The sequence below is a fragment of the Lissotriton vulgaris genome, chromosome 1_1 (genome assembly GCF_964263255.1).
Source record: "Lissotriton vulgaris chromosome 1_1, aLisVul1.2, whole genome shotgun sequence".
Taxonomy (NCBI): domain Eukaryota; kingdom Metazoa; phylum Chordata; class Amphibia; order Caudata; family Salamandridae; genus Lissotriton; species Lissotriton vulgaris.
In genome coordinates, this window is record NC_141685.1 from 1,398,617,167 (window position 1) to 1,398,630,040 (window position 12,874).

General features: G+C 44.8%; 1 protein-coding gene across 1 annotated transcript in view; it reads right to left on the reverse strand.

The window, feature by feature from the left end:
* Nucleotides 1–12,874, reverse strand: part of CPED1 (cadherin like and PC-esterase domain containing 1) — a 349,963-nt gene that overhangs the window by 160,535 nt on the left and 176,554 nt on the right. Inside the window, exon 6 of the mRNA XM_086967003.1 lies at nt 6,729–6,906. Within this exon, the coding sequence (XP_086823129.1) occupies nt 6,729–6,906 (178 nt within the window). The remainder of the gene's footprint in view (nt 1–6,728; nt 6,907–12,874) is intronic.

Consider the following 12,874-nt stretch of genomic DNA (forward strand, 5'->3'; position numbering starts at 1 on the left):
ATAATACCCGACTAACCCTAGGAAGGCTCGTACCTCTTTCCTGGTGGTTGGTCTGGGAATATTTTTAATAGCTTCCAGTTTATCAATTTGAGGTTTTAGGGTTCCTACACTGATGGTGTAACCTAAATAGTTTATTTGATGGGTGCCCAGAGTGGTCTCCTTTGGATTCATAGTTAATCCTGCCTGCGTCAAGGTCTCAAATACATTCTGTGGGTGTTCTAGATGGGTTTTCCAATCAGGGCTATACACAACAATATCATCTAGGTAAGCAACGGCATAACTTTGACGAGTTTTCAGTAAAATGTCCATTAGTCTCTGAAAGGTGGCCGGTGCTCCATGCAACCCAAATGGCATTACCTTGAATTGGTACAACCCTGAGGGTGTAGAGAAGGCTGTCTTCTCTTGAGCTGTCTCTGTCAGGGGTATTTGCCAATATCCCTTGGTCAAGTCAATGGTGGACATCACCCTAGCCTCTCCTAGTTTTTCAATTAGCTCGTCTACTCTAGGCATTGGATAATTGTCAAATTTAGAATTGGCATTTACTTGGCGAAAGTCAATGCAGAAACGGATACTGCCATCCGGTTTCGGCACTAAAACGATGGGAGAACGCCAGTTACTTTTGGAAGGTTCAATAATATCTGCCTGTAGCATCTTTTCTATTTCCTGTTCTACCGCCTCTCTCCTAGCCTCAGGTATGCGATAGGGTCTCACATTCACCACTCTTCCCAGTGGTGTAACAATATCGTGGGCTACTAGGGACGCCTGGTCTCACCCTGGAGATACCCATTAAGGGACCATCTCTCAGGGAAGCCAGGAAGGGTTTTGCAGCGGTCGAAGCGCCTTGGGACCCTACGGGTAAGTAGTGCGCTATATAAATGCCAATACAATACATTTTCCCCGGTTTTCCTGAACTAAGGGCTAGTATTGGTCAAGCAGTCGCTCTAACTGCCGTTTTTACTCCACCGATAGTCGGGCCCCATAGCTGGCCGCTCCTCCTGTTCGCCCCTCCCCAGCTCCTCGGGTAACTCTAGTGGTGTGATGGTTACATGATTTATGGATTGGACTACCTCGGCCCCTTGGGATCCTGGGTTTGGTTCCTCCCACTTCTTTAATAAGTTAATGTGGTACGTTTATCCCACCTTGTTAGTGTGTGGTACTGCTATTCTGAATGAAACAGGTGTAACTTTTTGAGTAATGGTATAGGGTCCTTGCCATGTAGCTAACAATTTCTTATCAGGGGAGGGAAGTAAAATCAATACCTTGTCTCCTACCCTCAACTCCCTCAACTGACTTTTTTTGTCATATTGCTCTTTTTGTCTACTTTGTGCCTTGTCCATGTTTTGGTGGACAGTATCCCATAGGGTGGCTAAGGTTTCTTTAAGGGTCTGCATGTATCCTAACAGCGGTTTCCCTTCATCCTCTTCTTCCGTCCATAGCTCAGCAGCCATATCGAGCAAGGTACTGGGTTTTCTCCCAAATAACAACTCGAATGGAGAAAATCCAGTGGATTTTTGTTCATTTGTCCTAATAGCAAAGAGTACAAGGGGCAACTTCCTATCCCAATCCTTTCCTGTCTCGCTTATCAGTTTCTTCAGGATGGTTTTAATCGTTCGGTTATACCTTTCTACCAAACCGTCAGTTTGTGGGTGATAAACTGCCGTTCTAATCTGTTGGACCCCCAAAAGCGAACATACTTCCTTCATGAGTTTCGCCATAAAAGGGGTTCCTTGGTCTGTCAAAAGCTCTAATGGAAATCCTACTCAGGAGAAGAAGGATATCATCGCTTGAGCCACAGTTAGCGTAGTCATGCTTGTTAGAGGTATAGCCTCCGGATATCTTGTTGCATAGTCCACTAGTACTAATATATACTGATGCCCCCTGGCTGAGGGAAATAACGGACCTACCAGATCCATCCCTACACGTTGAAATGGAACATCAATAATGGGTAAAGGACAGAGGGGTACTTTCTTATCTTTGGAGGGATTTATCAACTGACACTTTGGACAGGTGGTACAAAATCTCGCAGTCTCTCTATACACTCCCGGCCAGTAAAACCGATCCAGTAAACACTTCAGGGTTAACTCCTGCCCGTAGTGACCCCCACCCGTCTGGTTGTGTGCTAATTGTAAAGCTTGTTCTCGAAAAGCACTGGGACCAGCAACTGTTCTACCCTTCCATTTGCCCCTTCACTTACTCGATACAGTAATCCTTGTTTTATACAGAAATAGGGTCCTACCTTCTCTGAGTCATTCTCTTGCACTTGATTCCAGGCATTCATGAGGGTGCTGTCATCTTTCTGAGCTGCACGGAAGCTTCGTGCAGGAGTATCTCCATGTTCTGGGGAAGAAAGTAAACATGAAGCAAAAGACTGACAGGCACTGGTATACTTCTCTTTGTCCCTTCTTTTCTCATTTTTTGACTTATGTTCTCGGACTCTGGGTTGAACTAGGTTTTCGTTAGAAAAGGGAGCCTCCTGTAACCACTCTGCTTTGGCTTCTTGCTCCGAGGCCTCCATTAAATAATCATGAAATTTAGACAAATCTGTTCCCAACAAAATATTTTTGGGAAGTCGGGGAACTACCCCTACTCTCCGGACTTGGGGATACCCGTCTATTTCCAGTAAGACTTCTGCTAAAGGATATTCCTTAACGTCTCCATGAACACAGGAAACTAGCACGGTTTCTCCTTCACTTAGAGAGTTCAGGGGTACCAGGTCTTGTACTACTACTGTATGGTGACATCCTGTATCTAATAATGCTTCAATAGGTTTCCCATTTAGTCGTATAGCTTTCTTGTATGTCTTCCTGCATAGCCCTGTAACCAAAACTCGCCCTCGTGACCAACCCACTTCCATTGGTTCCGAGCCGTCATTGTTCAATGGACAGTTTCGTGAGATGTGCCCTCACTCGGCACATCTAAAACATTGAGGTCCCACCTGCACAGGGAAGTTGATTTTTGGAAAGGGCTTTGGGTTGGGTTTCGGGGTAGGAAAAGGGCGTTTTTCTACACTGTCATTGGAAACTCGGGTTGTAGGCTTAGTAAATACAATAGGGGTTCTCCCCGTAGGAGCTTTGAAGTCGGGAGACCTATGGTAAGCACAGGCTAGTTCGATAGCAGATTGGGACGTTAGACCAGGATGTTGTTTTAACCATGCTCTAGTATTGGTAGGTAAAGCATCCAAATATTGTTGTAGAAAAATTTGCTCCGTAACATCTTCCATAGTGGCCGTATGAGGCTGTAGCCACCTGTTTCCCAAGTCTCTGACCCTGTAAAACAATGCTCAGGGATTATCACCTATAACCCATTTTTCCTTGCGAAAGCGTGCCCTATAATACTCTTGGAGAAAATTACAAAAAACAATTTGATGGACAGAATGTAGATCAATGTCTTACATTCACCCCAGTACAAGGATCTGGGCCTAAATCCATCGTTTTTTGCACTCCACACCACCCTGGGTCAGATAATGGCTTTATGCAAATCAGCTCTGACCCTGTGCCCCATGGGAACAGTCCAGTCCAAACTACAACAGCCATATCTTTCCCAGACCGGAATCAAGCATCCGAGGACCGGACCGGTTTCGAGGTAACACCTCTCATCAGCCCGGCTAGCTTGACTCCAGTGGTGTCTTGGTCACACCCTAATCTTTCGAGAATGGCCTTCTTTATCTCGGGATAAGGAGTCACTCCAGCTGGGTTAGCCGCTCGGTACACCGCCTGCAATTCTCCAGATAATAACGGTGCTACATATTGCCCCCACCTGTCTGCAGGCCAAGTGGCTGTGGTAGCAACTCTTTCAAAATTGGTTAAGAAGAAGTCCGGATCTTCTCCCTCTTGAAACTTTTGTAATACACTACCAGGAATGTTAGGGTGAACACGGGCACTAGAAATTGCATCTGTAAGTCGGAGAATAGCTGTATCTTGGACTTTTTGGTTACTTGTTAACAACGTTGCTTGCTCTTTCAAAGCCTCTTGAAATGACTCTCTTTCTTTTTGGGCATTCCTATTCTGTTCCTCAAATGCTAACTGCAAATGTCTCTGACCTTCTGCCTTGCACAGTTACTGGTTGCGTCATCTTGTATCAAATGACAGTATCCCACTTCTGACACCACTGTAAGCGTTTTCACACTTTGTCCTTAAGTAACTGTATCGCAAGTATCAAAACAGTCATTGACAGTAGCACAATAAGCGTTTTATCCACGCGTCAATTTGTTAAACAGTTTCAAGAATACTTGGAAAAAGATAACAAAGGATGCAGGGCGTGGTCTTTGGAGTTTCGGAAGAACAGTCTTCGGTTTCTCTCTCCCTCTTGGGTCACTTTTCCTCGTACAACACTCGTACCGACGTCTCCCAAAAGGCAAACAGAGGAACACTACCGTCACGAACTATATATATTCTTAAAGCTCTATACGTGCACCCGTCACCAGGAACGTGGGATCACCGAGACTCGTGATATCTTTATTTTAGGAGGAAGGGTCAGGTAGTGAGGAATGGGGAAGGGAAAAGAAAGCGCGTTTCGCATGCAGCGTGCAACACTTTACTTATGCCACAAGCCCAACAGTCCTGTGCCCTCCAACCTCCTCCTCCACTGTTCTCCCCACGTACCTTGCCTGGGGCTACGGTCCCCGGTGACCGTAGGAATGGGTATCGCGGTGTCCTGTTGCTTGGAGGGACAGCCGGATACGAGCGCGGTGTGTGTTGGGGAAACCTCTCGTAGGTCAGCTCTGCCGCTCCGCTTCGCCTCCTCCGTGTCTCCAGCCTCGGAACTCTCCTCTCCTGGTCCACGCTTGCTGTCGTCCGATGCTCTGTCCTTCTCTCCTGCAGCCGTTCGTCGCAGCCTCGCCTCCTCCGGCTCTCCAATCACCCGGCGGCCCACAGCTGAGGCAACGGCTCTCTTTTAGCATCTGTCGGGACACCTGCTCCTCCTTTATGCCCCAGTCTAGACCGCTCACCTATTCTGGTTGGAGTGGACCACTGGACACCATCTTGAAGTTCTCGGCGGATCGGGTGAAAGGATGCTCTCTATCACAGGAACGGTCTCAAACAAAATATCCGACAGCGCCGGCATGGCAAAAATCGCCCCATGAAAGCTCAACTGGGCTTCCATTTATCTCCAACAAGCATAACTACTGCATTGGTAGAAGTAGACCCGATTGGCGCAAGTCGTGATACTAGAGGGCAGATTTATGAGTTCTGGCGCATCTCTGCAAATCAGCAGGGATGCGCCAGAACTGATGCGTCACGCAATTCCCTCCTTGCGGCACCACAGATGCGCGGCATTTACAATGCGGCGCACCATGGTGCAAGGAAGGGCAGATGCGTGACGCATCTTGTGGTGTACGGGTGGCGCATTGCTGGAGTAGCTTCGCAAGTGCGACTCAACTCCTGCAATGTACAGAGGCCACCCATACATAACGTGGTGCGACACTCCTTACGCCTGGCTTCAAGCAGGCGTAAGGATTTGACGCAGCAGCATCGTAAAACTGACTCAGTGAAATCTTGTAGATTTCACTGCGTCAGTTTTACGGGGCTTTCCTACGAGGGAACGCCCACCCTGCGACAGAACGCCCACATGAAACCTGACGCAGGTTCCATGTGGCGCAGAGCTTTACAACGTGACGCATCTGCCTAGATGCGTCACGTTGTAAATAGGTCGCAGGGATGCGCCACGTTTCCGCGTCGTTGCGTCACGCAACGGCGGCGTAAACGTGGCGCATGTCCGACATAAATCTGCCCCTTATATTTTAACTTGCATCTTTTTGCCTGCAACACGCTAATTGCTTACTGAAATCGATCAGATAAACCAGTCCACGCCCTGAAAAGAATCCCATAAGCCACCCTGGGAATAGAAATGCGTCGGCATTACACAATATGGGGACTCTTGTATTGAATTAAATTGTTCCACCCAGTGGAAATATTTTTTTTAATTGTCTCAATACTGGGTTTGATTGTTTTGTTCCCCGTGATAGCAGATACTTAACTCAGCTATACAATGTGGATGTTAAAGGATATCCAAGTAGCTGTTTTGTTTGTGAATCAAGACTGGTGACATAATATTTGTATAATTTGTTGTTTTGTATCACTTTTTCATGTATTATTTTTTACATTATACTAGTTCACCACGAAGTTTGCATGTTTTTGTTTGATCTGCGGCATAAATAAGTGTAATATGTTCTAGACTGAAATGTATCTAACTTCTCTGACCCATGATTCGAATGTGGAGTAAAGTACATAGAAATGAGCAGCAAATAAATGCCTTAAGCCAATATCAATTGAATTGTTGGTTCATAGCCTGGTAAATTAACGTAGCAGTATTTGAAAGGTGATGGCTAGGACACTTCTTGCTCTTAGTTTAATACGGCCCCGTCCAGCTGCCTAGGGCCAAACCCCTTGTTGCTATTACGAATAGAACCAGGGCAGCGCTTGGTGCAAGAGGGGATTACAGAGGCTACAGCCCTAAATGGAAGCCCATGTGAAAGGGCTTGGCAGTGTCTCTCGACCTCGCCTACACCTCCCAAAACATCTTCATGGAGGACTGCGGCAGGCAATGACCAGAAAGGCTTCATACAAATGTTCTACAATCAAAAATGGCCATAGACAAAAGGGAAAAACTCCATACATCATATCTGACACTTACAATAATCAAGTATGCCAAACAACAATAGCACCATCTTCAGTAATTAAGCAATGGGGGGCAGTTAGTTTGAATTGTAAAACATTTCCATACTGTACCTTGGTCCATTTTCCTGGCCCAGATCTGCTTGGCAGTGATGACTGAAACCAATCCTGACATTTGCCACATCAAAGGGCACTTCACAATGGTAATTTTTTATCTTTGGGTTAAAATCAGGATTCAAGTGCAACTTTGGAATGGTACAGATCTGCCAGATGTGAGATAAGGCCTCATGGTCTGTTTCAAGGAAGAATGAAATAAACCAAGCTGTTAAATGGATAAACAAGTGGCACAGTGTGTACGGTGTGTACAAACTTCACAAAACATGTTGTACAATGCATGACATAGAGCAAGTGCTATATTATGAAGAGCACGTAGTAGCTATTCTACAGGTTAAGCTGCACAGAACACAGCACAGAGAACATGCTGTAGAGTATGTGCTGCACAAGACTTCTGTACATTGCATGCTGCACAGAATATATTGTGCAGGGGGACTTTTTTAAATGTGTTTATGTATTTTTAGATGTGTTGCATGGTTAACCAGTGGTGTGTAGTGCTATGCATACAAGAGTGCCAAAGCAGAAAAAAAAATTGTTATTTCGTCACTTTTATATTTATTAAAACTATCTGAGCAAAGATTTTACCTTCTTACTAGCAGTCTGATACCCACATACAGCAATAAGCAACAGAAGGATGACTAATCAACCTTTGCAAAGGGCCTTTCAATCTGGAGCAAACATATGTGGCTGCATTTTTAGCAACTTTTGATTCGTTTGAGCTAGAAACAATTTTTGGGTTAAAGTCTGAAAATTATGCAGCACATAATGGATTATATGACAGATGCATCAAATCCATAGTTATGCGTAAAATGCCACAGCTGCAAAATTTCATAATCTTAGTGGCCCGGTTTATAGATTTTAACCTTTGACAAACCCTAGGGATAGAAAATGTGCACTTTGATAATTCCTGCTATAATCTTTTAGAAGGGCCTGACAGATATAGTGATCTGCAAGGCACTTATCATTAATAACTATCAATATAAATATATATATAACTGTGGCCGTCATTAATCTATTTACCAACAAAAGACCCCCTACCAGGGAGTCACTGTAGCACTCTCGGTTTTTCGATCTTCAATTTTTTATTAATAGCAGAGGCGTTTCGGTGATTCCGCCCTTTTCAATGCTTTTGTATATAGCAATAACGTTGCTCAACATTTAATCCCTTCGGTGGGCGTGTGCGGAGGACGGCAGGGAGCCGTCCGAGTCCCGCCCACTATTTAAATTATTTAAATTGCCCACACAGGGCGAAAATGTGCGCTATGGGAATACATATTTCATCATAATAACAGCCCCCAAACCACTCTGCAGAGCTTTGACATTGTCATGGTTACTAAGATTATGCAGCTTGGAAGGTCAAATGGGGCAAAGTTATGTAAATGATGCAGCACAAAATGTGAATGTGAATTATGCAGCACATTCTCAGTTGGTATTATTTTAACATTTTAGATTAAAAAAAAAAAAAAATTAAATCTGCAAATTTTGCAAATTATGTGGCACAGTATATAGCAAATGCAGTAAACATAATTATGTGGTAAATGCTGAAGCCAGAGAACCTACTGACTCTCACCATGGCCCCTTGTTTTATTAGAAACGCATTGAGGAAAGGTAAACAAAGTCCAAACATTCTAATTCCAATCAGTGTCCATTATTAGCTGCACTTTGAAGAAAACCGCTTTTTCAAGCTAACTGCCCCAAAATAAAAAATATAATATAAAAAATACATAACAAGTAACCAGTATGAAATAGCCTGAAATTGCGGTCTCGGGGTTCTGATCACATTTACAATCCACTCGGCATTAAACCTCATGGTTTGTAAAGGTCACCAAAACCCCTCAATAGCATTATTGGGCCATATTACATAGATATTCATAATATATTCTACCCCTCTCTTCCAACCATTGGCTGTTTTATTGTCATTCACTTTCTAGTTCTTCCCATGACAGCATACGACAGTGGGGAATTGGGTAAGCCACTTCAGTTACTGGTTCTATTGCACTGCATTTTTCCTGATGGCATGTGCTGACCCGACTGAAAATGAATGGGTTTCGGGGCGCGTACTGATACTACAGAGCTTTAGTTTTCCAGTCATCTTTTATTAGTCAACTTTTATTTCTTGTATTTTTTTATTTTGTTAGGATTTCATTTAGATCTACAAGGCTGCTCACTTGCTGCTCATTTCACATGCTGTGCGTTACATCCCACTTTGGCAGGCATCTTAGAATGGTATTGTCCATAGTGTGTCATTGCTTTTCCACTCCAAGTTGGCCAACATACTGCCTCTAAATTTGGTGGCTATTTTGAAATTTTAAAACAATGATATACTGTGTACAATAGCATTGCAAGATGGTTGCTGGCTGCTAGGTTTCATTTAACTTTTTATTGCAAGCATATGCCGACCATGTTTAGGCAGTGGCATATTTTCTTTTTTCTTCATTCTTTAAATGTATGTGCATTTGTGTGCGTGTGCGTGCGTGTGTGTGTGTGTGTGTGTGTGTGTGTGACAACCAGACAAATAATATCTTTGTCAGGACCGGTGCATTAGGAGGGTCAGACCCAGTAGTTTTTTTAGGAACTTTCGAGTGACTGTATCAAAAAACAAAAAGTGCCATATTTGGCTCGGTCTGCTTTATAACCTACCCTGCTATCAAAGCGCTCGTGGAGTTAGAATATTAAATACACACTTCATTACAGTCATTAACCGGTCCTCAAATAATAGGTATGTTATGGTGTGTGTGTGTGTGTGTGCGTGTGGTTGTGTGTGTGAGCATGTATAACCCACGCAGTGACAACCAGATCGGTCCTCATAGTGTAGGTAAACCTCAGTCAGTAGGTAGGTAAATTAATGTATAAGTGCAAGAATGAGGGACAGAGTCCATGTATGAAGAGTCAATGAATGGTTAAAATCACCAGTGACAGAAGAGATGCTCTCACCTATAAGGCTGTTGTCATTAATAGAGCGGCAATTGCTCAGTCGTTTGTAGGGGTGCATTATAATCATGGGTAGTCTGTATGTAATCTTTTATCGTGTTAACATTTGTGCCATTAGATTGTGTACTGTAATAACGTGTAAGGTGTAGTGATAGACATATTTTTGTATAACTTGGAGAAATCTGCATTTCATTTGCATAGGATTAGACCTAAACCTTGATGTGAAGAATTCTACATGTGACCAATGAACATTATGACTCATATGCTATGTAATGCATTGATTTAAATATGCTCAGTAATAATGATCACGTATATGTACGCTGAATGAAATTACATGCAGGTTCTTATGTTGGCCGAATTCTGTAGGCCCGATGTATATTTCTCCCTCCTGCTCTCAAGTCGGGGGTTTTAGTAGAATTCATGTGTCTGCAGAGCTTGTTTTTCTGTTGCAGGTGGAGAAACGCATCTTTGTTAGTTAGAATAATGTCTTTTTTTAGGAGTTAGGCTTAGGGAGGAGAAGACACATTGAACAGCAATGCGGACACTCTCTCACCGGAGAGAGCCTGGGAATCAAGGTCATCAAGCCAGGCCTGAGAGCATCACTGCTGGATGGAAAGTTACCTACGAGGAGGTATCTTGCATGGATAGGGTGATGTCATGTGGTATTGTGGGAAGTCTTGTACCAGTTTTGAATTGGGTTAGTGACAGAGTCTGGGGTCATCTGCCTTGCCACAAGTGAGGGAGCATCTTAGAACAAACTCTGTAGCTTCATGCTACCTGACCCACTCAAAGTGAATGGTCTTCTTAGGAAGCCTTCACTTGCTGACACCTTTTTGGAACTTGCCTGGGAAATGCTAAGTAGAGATGTCACTTTAGTGATTGAGTAGGGATAGACTAATGCTTTTTACCTACAAACCTCCGATGAAGGAGACATTGGATGTTGGAGCGATAATCTTCTTTTTCCTGATTCTTGAATTAGTTATTGTGCGTATGCTGCTTCGTCTTAACTTCACACGTAGGTTTGCCTTTGCATTAGTAACAATGTATTTCTACACCCCCATCTTGAGGTGTTTGTATGTCCAGCTGTTCTGTACTTTGAAATAAATTAACTAAACTTTGAATCAGGAGTCTGTGATTCTTCTGAGTCATGGTTCATTGGACCTATAATGTGTAATTGGCTAACGATTTCTCTCCCCTCCACACTTCCAAGCAGACAGTAAAGAGACATCGGCCAGGGGTTCTAGAGAAAGTCTAGAACATAGCACCGGGCTCCTTCAATTGGTAGCAGAGGATAGTTGTCTCTATAAGTGAGGAGAGAATCTACAACAGAAAAGATTTAAACCTGTAGAGCTGTTAAAACTTAGGCTGCAGCATCAACATTATCGGCGCCATCTTGCCCCTTTTCGAGCCCATTCGTGCGCGTAAGCGGCAGCCATTTTGAGTACCATGGCCTCTCTGCCCATCGTTGATAGCCAGCGCGTCTCTCTCCCTCTCTCCTGACCTCGCAAAGCATCCCCCGCACGTTGACAGCCCCCGCTCTCACATGCCTTGGGTCATAAACCCCTCTTCAGCGCAGCTCTGCCTCCAAACCCCATCCTGTTCCCAGCGCGACACCTCCCTCCATTCCTTTCATGGTCCCGGATCCTTGATAAAACCCCCTTTCCTTTGTGCCCATTTGTCTTACTCGTTCCCAGGCCGCCACCTGGCCCTGCGGATACTGTTTATTGCCCCCCCCCTTGTACAGTAGGAAGCTTCTCCCATCAAAGGGCCCATGAGTTGATCAAAGCCCCCACCCCATGAGATCCGATCAACCACATACATTCCGTGAATCGGCAGAATGTCCAGCTGCGCGATAATCATCACCTGTTGTGACCGGGGTGGGGACATCAACTGTAAATGTGTGTGGGAACGGGCCTGAAGCGGGGATTCCGAGGATGTCTTTCCTTACATCAAAGTAGTGACAGAGATGTGTTTAACGTAATAAAACAATAAACTTGTGTATAAGAGGCCAGGCCTCAGAGATGCGGTGAGAGCACCTCGAGAAGATACCCTGTTGTCTGATTTGATGTGTTCTGCTCCGTCTGAATAAAACTTCTGTTTCCTGCCTTCCAGTCTCCAGCGCCTGCCTCTTTGTTTGGTAACTCGAGTGGGTATAGAGGCGGTTAACGCCGGGCAACTCTGAAAAAGGTCATCAGCCCTACCTTTTTCCACAATTGGCGTCTCAAACGTGGGGCCCATCAGCGACTCGTGGATGAGGGATAAAAGGAGTGTGAGTGGAGAGGAGAGGAGAGGAGAGGAGTGTATCCCTCTAGTGTGAGGGATAAAAGGAGCCCTCAGACAGAGTTTTTCGACCTAGCGAGCACTCGGGCAGTGTGTCATTTTATTGCTGAGACACCTACTCGAGGAGAATAGAATTGCCGATTTTTTATTGAAACGAAAGTTTTTAAAATTGTTTGTGTAATTGAGTTGAACTAGCGCACTTTATTAAAAATACAAAATACTGTTATTTTGCACACTTGCCTGCTACCTGCACTCACTGTAGCATTCACGCGCTCAATGCCTGCCGATTCAGGGCAAGGCACCGAGCTTCAGGGAATCTGTGGCGGCCATCTTGGGGCGGGACAGAGCAGCGAGAGCGCTCTAGTGTGAGGGATAAAAGGAAACAGCCCTACTCCGCGATAGCGGACGCGTTTTGAGCGGACGCGCCTCGTCTTCGCCGGAGTCTAGCCAGAGTCAGCCCGTCTGTGCCCATCCGGGCCAGGCCGGGACATAGGGCACGACCCTCTGCCCACCTCATAGTAAAGATATGCTAACAGGTAACCAACTTAGGGCGTTACGCCCCTCTAGCCATGACACCTGTATAACTTTGAATCCTCTACTAGCTGGTGCACAAACATGCCCAGAGTGTACCCTTACCCTGAATAACTATCAGCCCTATCCTGATACCCCACAGGGGACTGTTTTCAAATCCTATCAACAGAAAGTCTGTTCAAAAGAATACTTATTCTTTCTGATAAACTGCCGTTCACTGCCCCAGCATAAATTAGATATTTTTCACCTATTGACTGACAGAAAGCCCATCGCCATATTTCTAACTGAGACGTGGCTCCACGATGGATCGGGCCCCGATGTTGCAACCGCCCTCCCCCCGAGCTATGCTATAGCTAGGAGAGATAGGGTAGGACAAATAGGAGGGGGTATTGCTATTATCTACA